Below are 13,803 nucleotides of genomic sequence, written 5' to 3' on the forward strand. Positions count from 1 at the left end.
GACCGAAAGTGCATAGAAGTGTGCCATTTGGGATTCAGCCAAAAATGCTCTTCAGAAACCTACGGGTGACGTCACAGACACTACATCCATATTTTTTTTTACTTAAAAAAGCAGTCACTCTCTCTGTCAGGACAGGGCATAATATGTCCCCTTTAAATTATGGCATATTTTGTGTATATGTATGGAGCCCCCCACATGACATGCAAGGAAAAAAATTAAATTGTTCACACGATTTACTAATTCGTACCCTCGATTTACTAAATCGTGCACACGACTTAGGCCCTGTCCCAAATGGCACCCTAAACCCTCACAGCCTTTCTCTGAGTCTGCACTTTTCATGACGTAATGCCGCTTTGACTGCCGGGTAAACTCACGAGCACCCTTCTTTAAGCTTAAATGACGGATGGGACACCCTACGGTCTTGTGGACTTAACGGACACGCGCACGCAGCGGCCACTGTAAGTCCACAAGACCGAAAGTGCACATAAGGGTGCCATTTGGGACAGGGCCTAACTAGTTCATTCCCTCGATTTACTAAATCATGCGCACGATTTACTATTTCGTTCCTTCGATTTATAAATCATGATTTACAAATCAAGGGAACGAATTAATAAATCGTGCGCACGATTTAGCCTACTATTTTTTTCCTGCATGTCATGTCTGGGGCTCCGTATATGCCCATACAGTAATGAAAAATAGCAATATTTACACATGATTTGACAGTATATTTTATATATCAAAAATCTAAAAGGTGTGCATCATACCTGACACATAGACGAACATGTTACATTAGGTTTTGTGACTGTAAATCATTCTCTTCAAATGACATAAACTAGCAATGTCGAATTTAACTTCGCTAAATTTGTGAATATCGAATGTCCAACGTCAAACCAACTTCATGCCAGTAAATTAGTTAGAACCGGACAAGAGAACTGAATACTTATGAACGATTTCATAATTAAAACAGAGAACTGATGGAAAAGAGGGAGAACTGATGGGGAAATATGCATACTGTGAACAATGCAGGCGTTAACTATCTCCAGAAGATGGCAGTAGTGCGACATCCAGGTTGCAAGCTGCCTTAATACCCGAAGAAGAAGAAGAAGAACGAGGCGCCAAATTTTGTATTTACCTTTCACGAATACAGTGAGGGAGGGAAAAACATAAATATAGGAATGAATCATGAATCTTAAAGGCAAAGGTAAGCATTATTTACTCGTGCTATGTGTTAATATACTGATCAAAATATTCGCTTATGATAATACTAAACCAAATATCCGAAATGTTTAAATTTTTTATTACATTTAATAAACAGAATGTATTTACTATCGGAGAGGAATACACGTTCATGTTTACTGACAAGCGTTTGTTGTCGTTAATATTAGCATCTTGTTTTCTGTCGTTAATATTAGCATCTTCTTTTCTTGTTTCGTTATTAATGTGTTTTATCTTTTATGTTTCATATGCAGCATCCGCGGAATCAAACACCAACAGGTACACAAATAAACACACAGCCAAAAGATAGTAAACATACTAACGTTACTAACTGCGTACTATCAGCGAGCTCAAAAAGAGGGAATGATTGTTTAAGAATGAACGAGATTTCCGCTAATGTTTTATACCATTAAATACACCGAGTTTGTTCCCTTTTTTGTGATTCTATCAGGTAACTGAGAGGAAATATGGAGTTTATCATGCTAGTCGGTTGACATTTGTCTTTTAGAAACCCTAAAAGAAACCCCTTTGTTTGACATTTCTTTCCCTTATCTTCGCTGGTCATTAACCTGTTGACTGTCATTCCCCTTTTTAAGCATAGATCTGAACTTTGATGGTTGTAGTTCATGAATGCTTTGGAATACAGACCTAAGGCTAGTCTCTTTTTAAAGAAGACAGATTATTGCAGGAGTGAAAGTGTAAATTTATCATACAGATTTGTACTGGTGCATCCCTTTTACTCTGAATGAAGATCAAACAGATTTGTGTTCTACCGAGACCCATTTCCTCCTTTAACATCATCATGCAGTGATGGAGATGCCATTAAGGTGTTTGTGCGGGTTCGACCGTTGACTCAAGGCACTGGGTTAACAACAGACGGAGATCACAGTCTGTGCTTGACCGTGACCTCACCGCACACTGTCAGACTGCACTGCAAACCAGAACCTCGGACCTTCACGTACGACCATGTAGCTGACATGAACACCAGCCAGGTGAGACAGGGGCTTAGATGAATCTTCTCTGGGTAAATATCAGTTGAGTAACCGTCTCATCCACTGCTCTTTGTGTCTCTCAGGAGGAGGTTTTCTCCAGCGTGGCTAAAAACATTGTGGAGTCGTGTATGAACGGATACAATGGCACCATTTTTGCCTAGTGAGTTCCTGTGTGACTTGTATAAAAATGTTAGAGCCTAGCACATTCATGATGTTAATGTATTTGTTTTTCAGTGGACAGACAGGCTCAGGAAAGACCTTCACCATGCTGGGTAAGGGCTGAGATCTATAGTCATTTTGCCTACTAGTTGGTTATTTTGACTGTGTATGCATGCATAGCAAACTTGGAAGTAGCTCCCAAAAAGTATTTAGACACTTGAGCTACAACTAAAAATGATTTAATATCATTGCAATAGATGACAAAATATCAAAACAAGTGGCTTTTGTTTAGAAAATTAACTCAAACACACTTTTCAAGCAAAATATTATCACATTTTGTAAGTGTCAAATGCTAGTTGAACTCAGTTAATATGATTTTAATGTATAATTACAATATGAGTTATGGGGGAACTTAAAGGGAACTAACATGCATACATGCATTTTAAATCCCAACAATTTAAAAATGGCTCAGAACAGTGAAGTTGTAAGAACAGCGGCAGCATCATTTGTTTGAACAGATGACGTTTTATATTCGCAATTGCAAGTTATAAAGTCAGAATTGCGAGATATAAACTCAATTCTGAGAAAAAATGTCAGAATTGTGGGTTTATATAATGCAATTCTGACTTTATAACTTGCAATTAAGTTTATCTCGCAATTCTGAGAAAAAAAGTCAGAATTCTGACTTTATATCTCGCAATTCTGACTTTATATCACTCAATTGCGAGTTTTTATCTCACAAATCTGACTTTATAACTCGCAATTGCAAGAAAAATGGCAGAATTGTGAGATAAAAAGTCGCAATTTACGTTATTTTTTTTATTTAGTGGCGGAAACAAGCTTCCATAGGTGAGGTCTGTATTAAAGTTAGTGTGAATACACACACACATAGAAAGGTGAATGTATTTTGTTTTGCAGGTCCCTCGGAGCTGGATAACTTTTCTGATGAACTGCGTGGTGTGATTCCTCGTAGTTTTGAATACCTCTTCTTCCTCATCAATCGAGAGGTGGAACGGGTGAGACAAGATTCACTAAATATAAAATTATAGATGAATTTGATGTTGCAAATTAATTGCACATTCATTGAGGTGTCTTGCTGTTTAAATGATATATGCATCGGAATCAAGAACCACTTGTTCAGAACCAGCTAAAACTTATAAAATACTAGAAATGAATGAACTTTATATGTGGTTTATGTAATGATTCTAGAATGTCTGTGTTCTTCCACTGAATTGGACGGTACATCGCGAATTTAGTAGAGCTCTCTGATGTGGGATTCTGTGTGAAGAATTGGAGCTACGGTGAACTTTGCTGTTGTCATGTCAAGTTTTACATTCAGCTTTTGTACGAAATGAAACATTTGATACATGTTACAATACATTGTTGATACAGCATTTCTTCTCTTTTCCCCCTCAGTGTGCCAATTTTTTTTTAAATGTTCTTTATTCTTTAACTTAATTGTAGATTAAGAAGCATAGAAGTCTTTACTATGGAAGCTTGTTTCCGCAATGAAATCAAGGTAATTGTGAATTTCTATCTCACAATTCTGACTTTTTTTTTCCTCAGAATTGCAAGATAAAAACTCACAATTGCGAGTTATAAATTCCAAATTGCGAGTTATAAAGTCAGAATTGCATGAATATAAAGTTAGAATTAAGTTATAAGTCAAAAAAAGACTTTATAAGACGCAATTATATTTGCAATTCTGACTTTATATATCACACAATTCTGACTTTATAAGACGCAGTTGTGAGTTTATATCTCTCAATTCTGAGAATTGTCAGAATTGCGAGTTATAAATTCATAATTGCGTGATAACTCAAAATTGCGAGAAGTCAGAATTGTGAGATAAAAAGTTGACCTTTTACCAATTTTTAAAATTTTTTTATTTTTTATTTAGTGGCGGTAACAAGCTTCCATACTTTACATTCCTTAATCAGTGAATACATTAAATTGTTTGGTGGTTTGCTTGTTTATCTAATTCTTTCTGTTTTCTGTGCAGTCTGATGGGATGAAGAGCTTCCTCTGCAAGTGTTCGTTTATAGAGATCTACAATGAGCAGATTTATGACCTGTTGGACAGTGTGTCCACCAGCCTGTTCCTGCGAGAGGACATCAAGAGGGGTGTCTTTGTAGAAGGAGCTGTGGAGAAATACGCAGCATCTGCGGCAGAGGCCTATCAGGTCTCACACATGTTCACCTAGAAAAAAAACACACTAGCTTAGAATTGCCAGTACATAAAAGACCTTAATCGCTTTCAAACTGCAAGACTCTTGTCAGAAATTTGCAGAAAATGTTTTTTGTTAAACCAACTTTTTGAAATATCCTGCATTGTGACATGCTGGATCTACACATCAAATCTTTTTTACGTAATTATGATGTTAATGTATTATGAAGAAACGTTTTAGTTTGTGATTTACTGGATAAGAATTTTTAAAGATACCTTTTCCTAAAATGTCTACCTGATAAATATAGTTTAGAGCTTGGCATAACTAGAAAAAACAAAAAAAACAAAAAACATGACTATTTACATTTGATTAATTTTCATGACTTTTCCAGGTCTAGAAATCACTTTTAAAATTAGACAGCTTTACAGGTTTGGGTTGAACCTGTTTGTATATTATCTTTATTCATACTATTTTGTCAGTTCTATTGTGACCTTGTGCTGTATTTCTGAATGTTTGTGTTTGTAGGTGTTGTCGATGGGATGGCGGAACCGGCGAGTGGCATCCACCTCAATGAACCGTGAATCATCTCGTTCACATGCAGTGTTCACCATGACGTTGGAATCGAAGGAGACTGGACAGGAAGTGGTCAACATCAGGACCTCTCAGCTCAACCTGGTGGATCTCGCCGGCTCAGAGAGACAGAAGGACACGCATGCTGAGGGTTCACGGCTCAAGGTGCTTATGTTGGCAATTACCTCTCAAAATACTTTAAAGCAGTGGTTAACAAACTGTTCAGTTTTCAAACAAAATAAGGGTTTTTGGTTCAGGTTAACAGGAATACATTATTATTATTATTATTATTATTATTATAATAAACATTACTACAGTGCAATATTGTATTATAATAATATTCCACTTGAATCTGTTCCAAAGAAGTGCAAGTGAAAAGTGATACTCTATCACAGCTAATGTGGAGCAAAAATCCACTTACATGTTATTTAGTTCATATAAATATATATTTTTAGCCTTGATACCTTGGCAGCACCAATATGAGGTGTTAATGTTTTAATTGTATCTCAGGGCAATCATGCTGTCCTAATGTAATTGACAAAATCAACTCATAAAACTAAATGTAGGGTTTCTGTGGGCCCTAAATAGTCTTAAAGGGTTATTTCACCTAAAAATGAAAATTCTGTCATTAATTACTCACCCTCATGTCGTTCCACACCCGTAAGACTTTTGTTCATCTTCGGAACACAAATGAAGATCTTTTTAATTTTTGAAAATTGAGAGATGTCTGTCTCTCCATTGACTGCCTTTGCAACAAACACTTTGATGCTTCAAAAGGATCATAAAGAAATCGGAAAACTAATCCATATTAGGGATATGCATCTCTATAACTGAGGCCGATGCGATACGCATTTCGATGCATAGCCAACGATACGATACATATGAAGCAGTTTGCGATACGATTCACCCCTTTTACGATGCAGTGTGATCTGATATATAATATATATATATATATATTTATTTATTTATTTATTTTTTCAGAAGTTCTGTGCTGTGTATTTTAATTTTTTTGTTAATCAAATGAAGGCACAAAACATTCATTTATTTTTAATCAAATGAAATTTAAATAAACCCTTTCATTTTTTGGCAAACAAAGTGCTGCACTACAGGTTTACTGTTAAAATTAAAACACGGATGAAAAATTGAGTGATTTTAATCCTTTAAAAATAAAGTCTTAATTATTGTATTATTTATTAGTAGTAGTAGTAGTAGTAGTATTACATTAAGACATACATTATACTGTACAATAGTAATACAATAGTGGTACATAGTACTACGATAGTAATAGGGCTATATTGCTGTCACAAGTTAAACCAAACTTTTATTATGACGGGTTGCTGTGAAGATCTTAAAGTTTCTGTGTGTGTATATGATATGACAATAGTTTTCTCAAATTAAACAGTAAAATACTTATGAAAGGACTCTCAGAGCAGCTCTGGAGATGAAGTTTATGTGTTCATGTCGTCATATAGTCAGATGAAGAAGCTGAAAAAACAGTGAGCATCACGTGTGCTTTGGTATGTGTAGTGAACGTATTCGCGCGTCTGTGCCATTCATTCACACAGACACGCAGAACATGCAGGATTCATATTCAAATAGTCTAGTATAATAACATACGAGAATGAACCTCATTGGTTACGCAGCAAAATACATTTACTTGAGATGCAAATGTAAAATGAAGTCTTGAAAAATTGAACAAAATGAAGTGAGTTTTTATGCTTAAAACAAGAACAAATATCTGGCAGTGAGTTACGAAAACTTCCCTTTGAATTAAGTTGATTTTTCTGAGCCTATTGTCCAGATTTGTTCTTGTTTTAATTAAACTCAATTAATTTTGATCAATTTTACAGAAAACAAGACTTCATATTTTGTAATTTTATACATCTTGATTTAAGTATCTTTAAGTATCTAAACAGACAAAAAAAAACGAGGAAGAGCATCACTTTTTTGTGACTAGAAGGTACAGTAAAAGATATTTCCATATTCTAGTGGTTGGGAGCAGAGCAAAACTAATGGATATGTTGGAAGTTGTATTTTTAAACTCTGAAGTAGCTAATAAAACTTATTGTGTTTCTCCCTAGACATATAGAAAACGTATTGACGTACTGTGTTCCCTTAAATTTATTCCTTAAATTTTCTTTATTTGGTATTAAAATGTTATCAGATGTTATCATTAATTTGTAATGTGTTTCTTTTGCTTGCTTCATTGACATGGCTATGGTTATACATCATTGTTCATAAGTGTGCAGCCCAATTTCTTTAGGTTTGTTAAGCAAAAGTAGCGATGTAGTTATTCTCAGTGTGGTAAAGTTAAGTATGGGTCGTAGAAGTGAGGCTCTTTAATGATATGGTTTATAAACTATGCTAATTTATACTTTAATTCAACTTTTAGATATTTGGTAGATGTTCTGCAATTTTACTGTTGATGTGTCCTACCAACCTGAAAAGTTTTTAAACAACTGCTTTAAAGACATTTATGTGACTCCACTGTTGATTCTTTAACAATAAACTGTAACCTTTGACTTGTATGCTTTAGGAGGCAAGCAGTATAAACCGGTCACTGATGTGTCTCGGTCAGGTGATCATGGCCCTGATGGATGTGTCCAATGGGAAAAACCGTCATATTTGTTATAGAGACTCGAAGCTGACCTTCCTGCTTAGGGTGAGGGTGCTTTTGGGAATGTTACTCTGAATGTATGTGGATGTGTGAATCGTGCCTGACTGCTGTTTATATTGTCAGGACTCTCTGGGCGGAAACGCTAAGACGTACATCATCGCTAACGTTCATCCTGGTTCCAAGTGCTTTGGAGAGACGCTGTCCACTCTGCACTTCGCTCAGAGAGCCAAACTCATCAAAAATAAGGTTGAACAGCATTATTATTTATCCGAGCGTTCAGTGTTTTTGAAGAAATGTGAAGACTGATCTGTGTCTGTGTCTCTGTAGGCTATGGTGAATGAAGACACTCAGGGTAATGTCAGACAACTGCAAGCAGAAGTGAAGAAACTAAAGGAGCAGCTCGCAAATGCTCTTTCACAAGCACGCATTATAGAAATTACACCAACGGACCAGCAAACAGGTACACACACATTACAGAGCTCACACAGACAATCCATCTGATCACAGACAATCCATCTGTAGACATAATGTCAGAAACTAGAACTACAATGAGCAAATTCATTATTATTTAAACTGGTGTTTGTGTTGCAGCAGACTCTGACCCTGAGGTTTCCTATAAGACACAGTTCATTCAGGCCATGAGCTTCTGGAAGAAAGGACAGGAGGAGAAGGAGGTGCTTTTTTAATTTTTTTTTTTTTGAGATCTGATAATCTGTGCCTACGATTTAGTAATGTTACACACCTTTTTATAATCTACAAGTGCAAAAAAATCAGAAAATCAAACATTTAAATATAAAACTTTAAAGTAATTTTAAAACATTTCTGTATTTGCCCACAAAATTTAAATTCTGTCATGTCCTTCCATAGCTGTTTAACTTCAGCACTTCTATCTATTATGAAGAGTTTGTGTGTTCTTCCCATTATGCTCAGTCTTGACCACAGTTTCCACCTGCTGCTGTCTTTCTTACAGGCTCTTCAGCAGAAAGTGTCTCAGCTGGAAGCTGCTTGGGCTCAGAAGGAGAAATTCATCCAGTCCAACCGCATGATCCTGAAGTTCAGAGATGATCACATCGCTCAGCTGAAGAAAGAACTTCAGACAGGCCAGAGATCAGATGCTGAACAGCAGAGCAAGGAGCTGCAGGAAGAGATCCGACTGCTTCGAGATCAGGTAGACAACGTAGGGCGTGCAAATGCAGTGCATTCCTTTTTCACAGACATGACCGGAAAGTTTGTAGTTCGGTCGGATATGGCAATAGCAAAGAAAGTAAAATGAAGAGCATGTTACTAACGTTAACTGACAGTAAAGAGAGAGAGAAAAGAGTGCCCACACTTCTGTTGCATGCTCTTGATTGCTGATCTTGATTACTCAGCACACATGTGTCATTTGGATTACACTAAATGGTATGTACAAGTAAAAACATGAACTGTTACATGATTTATGTATAACTAGTGGTTCCCTACATTATTACAGGAAGGTGGTACAGTAATCACATGACATTTTCAATAAGCGTTCTATGCGCAAACATCTGAAGTGCGCGCCCAGAAAGCTGCCTCTCAGACAGCACGCAAATAGCCTATTAAATCGAGTTCTCTTTCATGTCTTCTTGCACTTGAATGGACAAATTTACACAAAATTGTCAAAATGAAACCTATTTGGTCATGTCTTAACTAAATGAATGTAAACAAATGAAAAAAAAGAAAGCGTGTGCAAGTGTTGGATACTGGTATAGCTCTTAAATTTGACAGCAGCCGAATAAACCTACTGCTGTCTTTGTCCTCAATGTTAATCTAACAACAAAAGACAAAGAGAAAATCAATCACTGCTCTTGACTGGTTGAGCAGCTCTAAATATTCACTGTGCTATTAAATTAAAGATAAAATATGATAGAGCAGGGGTCCACAACTCTGGACCTTGAGATCTACTTTCCTGCAAAATTTAGCTCCAACCCTAATCAAACACACCTGAACAAGCTAATCAAGGTCTTCAGGATTACTACAAAGTAGTACTACTACTAGTACTACAAACTACTAATTTGCTATTAAGCCAGGTATCAGTACTCTCAATACTATCGGCAAGTACTAAAAATGAAAGTATCAGTGTCAGACTTGGTCTGAAAAGGTGGTATCGGTGCATCCCTAATAAAAAAACACAATATACCTACTACAAACACATAAGTGTTGTTTGAGTCAACAGCATAGTCCAGAATGATGGCGTAAATTGACGTGTATGTGATCCAATAGTCAAAGTGGAATGGAAAACTGAAATGAACAGAGCAAACATAAATGGCTTCAGATACAATATTTAGGCATATGCCGATATTAGATATCTACATTTTATTAGACTGATTACAAAAAAGCAGTCATCTTAAAGGCTAACCACAGAAGGCTTGGCTATTTTTTTTAACAGTGCATATTATGTCAGTAGACATAAACAATTGACTGAAAAGCAGGTGTCAGAAAGAGCTTTAGATTGAGAATTGCAAATGAATGTTTTCTACTACTATGTTGATTGCTCCATCTGTAATTTGTAGAATGAACTGCTGTTTAACACCTTCAATACCTTTCAGTTTTGGTGTTGTTCTGCTAATATATTCCTAGTAGTAGCTATACAACTATGCAAACATTTTCCAAAAAAATATTTTTCTTTTTGTCAGCTGGAGCACCACCCACGGATGATGCGGTACGCAGCAGAGAACTGCGCCCTGCGGGAGGAGATTCGAGCCCTACGTGCTCTGGATTCTGTCAGATCAGCCGTTGAGACCAATGTTCAGTCGAGAACCGCGCTGGAGAAAACCTTCCTACAGCTGCTGGAGGCTCAGAGAACAGAGGAGACCACAGGAGGTGAAGAACTCAAATCTCTGTTTTAACACAATCGTTATGCAGATATGTATAGGCTAGTCAAAGTTAAACACATGATTTAGTTAAACATTCATTTGAATTTGATATTTATAACTATTTGTTTCTGTTTGCAAACTGGAGAAGGAGCGCTGATACATAAAGGCCACTTACGCACTTCAGCTAAGTTCGGTTGTCAATTTACCTTTTATTCTTAATCCTGTTCTGTACACACACAGTTCAGTAATTTACGGGAGTGACAACCAGATTCTACTAACGAATTAACGCCGAAAAAATGCAAGTAGTGACAACCACATTTACAAAAATTCTACACAGTGTATGCTAGTGGTTAAATGGATCATTGTTGATCCGTGATCTGTACGGACCAAGCCCCACGGTTCGGCACGCATGTGATTCGCGGATCAATTGCAATTTTAACTGCAATAGAGTGAAAGGTTATCATTTGCATGTTATTTGTCTTGCTAGTTTACACATTAAATAGATATAAATACATTCCAGCGCTAGAAGAGGCAAAAGAGGATTTAATTCGGTATTGCACGGCACGCTGTTATCGGTGCGCACAGACGCACATACATACAAGGCTCGCGCACACAGAGAGAGAGGCGCATTTCGGATAGGTCGCGGACTCCAAATTGATTTCTCTTTCGCGTCCTCAATGCACTTCGATGGACACATACACGCATTATGTCAGTCAAAATACCCCTCTCTGCAAGTATTCTCGTAAACACATTCGGTTATGTCTTAAGTGAACGAGGTGAGAATTCAGATGTGTATATATCGGATGTGAGTGCATGGGGTCTTACTCTTAAAGTGACAGCAACCTATAAATACCTGCTGTTGTCTGTCATGTAAATCAAACAACAAAACACAGCTTTAACAAAGATTAATCTATATTAAATTTATACAGTGAACAGTGTCATTTTACATTTAATTATTACATTTCGGTACACGAAAATTAATACTACAGTTAGACCTTATACTTTATTTGTAACTTTATGTTGTATTTATCTATGCTTGTAATTGGTGTACAGTATTTGTTCTTTTTACAGTCTGTTTACTTGCATTTAATAATATATTAGTTAGGCTAGTAGTTTCTGCTGGTATCGGAGTAGTTAAAGTGGGCTAAGTAATCCTTTTTTTTTTTTTTTTTTTCGGCTGATCCGAAAAATGATCTGATCCGTGACTTAATAACCGTGATATGATCCAAACCGTGAGTTTTGTGATTCGTTGAACCACTAGTGTATACGGAACTGAACAACTAGTTGTGAATGACGTACGTTGAGGGAGAGAGATGACAGATGAGGGATTCACCTCTGGTGCATGTTAAAATACCTATATTAACATACATCAGAGACGTTTCTCTCTTCTTTATGTGTGGTGCAAGAAATCGCAGGGAAAATAGTAGGAGCCTTGACTTGTTCGTGTTGCCACATCTTGCAAGCGAATCAGCGAACAAGAACAAGCCCATAACAATCGAAATAAATATTGAAATGCTTTATGCTAAAAAAAAAAAATCATGACCTGCACCTGCTCACTTTAACTCCCTAAACTCGACCGCTGTTTGAGCCAAGCTTGAACAACAAGCCAAAAAACGCATAAAATAAGTGGACATGGCAACACTGCAGGAGCTTTTTTGTGTGTGTGTGTGAAGCAGCCTTTAGGCATAAAGAAAACATGCTTAAACAGTGTTTTGTCACTGTACACTGTACTTCAGAATAGCGGAGACCAAACACGCGAGATGCCAGAACTTTGCTATGGTTACCACGCTGTCAGTCATCGCTGTTTCAGGAGTGAGTCGCGTTCAATACACACATTGGGCCTTATGCATGAAACTTTCGTAATTTGTGCGTAAAACAGACCTTCCTGAAAACTCTTCTCCGGATTCACAAACGTTTTGTAAACATCAGATTTGATAGTTAAATGTGTGTGACGAATTCCAATAGTTTGTAAATAGGGCTCGCGTACACACGCGCATTCACAATTAACATAATCCCTGCCTATGAATTACAACTACGTAAATTACATAAATGCCTAACAATAAATATTTAATTAAAGCATGTCCGCCAAAGCGTTTTTAGCCAGCGAAAAAAATGCCTGGTTTTTCTCTGACAACGGCCAGCTGGTGGCGCTTGAGCGCAGTGGAGGTGCAGTGTTTTTTCCAGCTGAGATGCTTTGGTCGCTATGATGTGTCGTGGAAATTCCCAATATTAATCTGACTTCACCACTGACAATTCAAACAACCTCCAGTTGTCAATATATAGTATAATACAATACTACAGTACCAATACAGTACTTCAGTACCTTCGAGGTATTTCCCATCCCGAATATAATACAATACTACAGTACCAATACAGTACAAAAGTACCTTCGAGGTAATTCCTGTCCCGAATATAATAAAATATAATACTACAGTATCTCGAGGTAATTCCCTTCTCGAATACTTCTAATACATTTCCAATACTTTGAAGTAAATCCCATCCCAAAGTAAGGTGACTGCGTCCCGTCAAGAAGCTACTATCACTACCTCAATCACACATGAGCACACGGGTCTTTAGCATCTATACACTCTCACCGTCCTTCTCAGGTGTACGCTGGTCCGACACAGGATCATTAATACTAACTCCGAGTATTACAGCCTCACCCCGAGGGCGACTCTATAGTCTTCCAACACTATCACTGTCTCTGCTGTGGTCTTTTGAGCGTAGAATCTTTAGTACTTCTATTCCTCAGCTGCGCAGTTGCTCTTTGCAGAAATGAAGTTTTATTTACGGCCGGGAGGTCACTTGTCACAACAACTGAGTGAGTCTCCATGAATAGAAAGATACATACACATTTAAGTCTTACAGTTGAGTAAAAATCAATGTCTACTTCACTGTGATTTGTTCTGGTGATTGGTTTGTAATGATCTAAGCTAATCATAAGACTGGTCTTTGACCTGAGCATTCTTAGTCTGCATTTTCTGTACATTTCATGTTGACATAAAATATTTCTATCACAGATGACATGAAATATGGCCGGATTATGCCAGTAATGTTACTAGTACCTAATTTTGAAGAATATTACTGAATATAAAAAAATGCAGTAACCAGCAATATTAACTTCTATATTGTTCTTTAGTCGTTACAAGTAGGATTGGTTTCGCACGCACACGCGTGCTCTCTCTCTCCCACACACACACACACACACGCTCGCACGCTGTAAATGTTAAAATAGTGGGTGCATTTTTT

General features: G+C 37.0%; 1 protein-coding gene across 2 annotated transcripts in view; it reads left to right on the forward strand.

The window, feature by feature from the left end:
* The first annotated feature begins 1,050 nt into the window (after positions 1-1,050).
* The window catches only part of kif15 (kinesin family member 15), a 33,555-nt gene continuing 20,802 nt past the window's right edge, over positions 1,051-13,803 (forward strand). The window contains exons 1-14 of one of the 2 annotated variants that reach the window (XM_051884629.1): positions 1,051-1,201; positions 1,470-1,494; positions 2,024-2,207; positions 2,291-2,367; positions 2,442-2,479; positions 3,285-3,382; positions 4,369-4,548; positions 5,059-5,268; positions 7,640-7,765; positions 7,844-7,966; positions 8,048-8,180; positions 8,312-8,394; positions 8,691-8,888; positions 10,375-10,561. In XM_051884629.1, the coding sequence (XP_051740589.1) occupies positions 1,183-1,201; positions 1,470-1,494; positions 2,024-2,207; positions 2,291-2,367; positions 2,442-2,479; positions 3,285-3,382; positions 4,369-4,548; positions 5,059-5,268; positions 7,640-7,765; positions 7,844-7,966; positions 8,048-8,180; positions 8,312-8,394; positions 8,691-8,888; positions 10,375-10,561 (1,681 nt within the window). In that variant the 5' untranslated portion in view covers positions 1,051-1,182. The remainder of the gene's footprint in view (positions 1,202-1,469; positions 1,495-2,023; positions 2,208-2,290; positions 2,368-2,441; positions 2,480-3,284; positions 3,383-4,368; positions 4,549-5,058; positions 5,269-7,639; positions 7,766-7,843; positions 7,967-8,047; positions 8,181-8,311; positions 8,395-8,690; positions 8,889-10,374; positions 10,562-13,803) is intronic. The other variant, XM_051884630.1, reaches the window with a different exon arrangement.

The sequence above is a fragment of the Ctenopharyngodon idella genome, chromosome 24 (assembly GCF_019924925.1).
Source record: "Ctenopharyngodon idella isolate HZGC_01 chromosome 24, HZGC01, whole genome shotgun sequence".
NCBI lineage: Eukaryota > Metazoa > Chordata > Actinopteri > Cypriniformes > Xenocyprididae > Ctenopharyngodon > Ctenopharyngodon idella.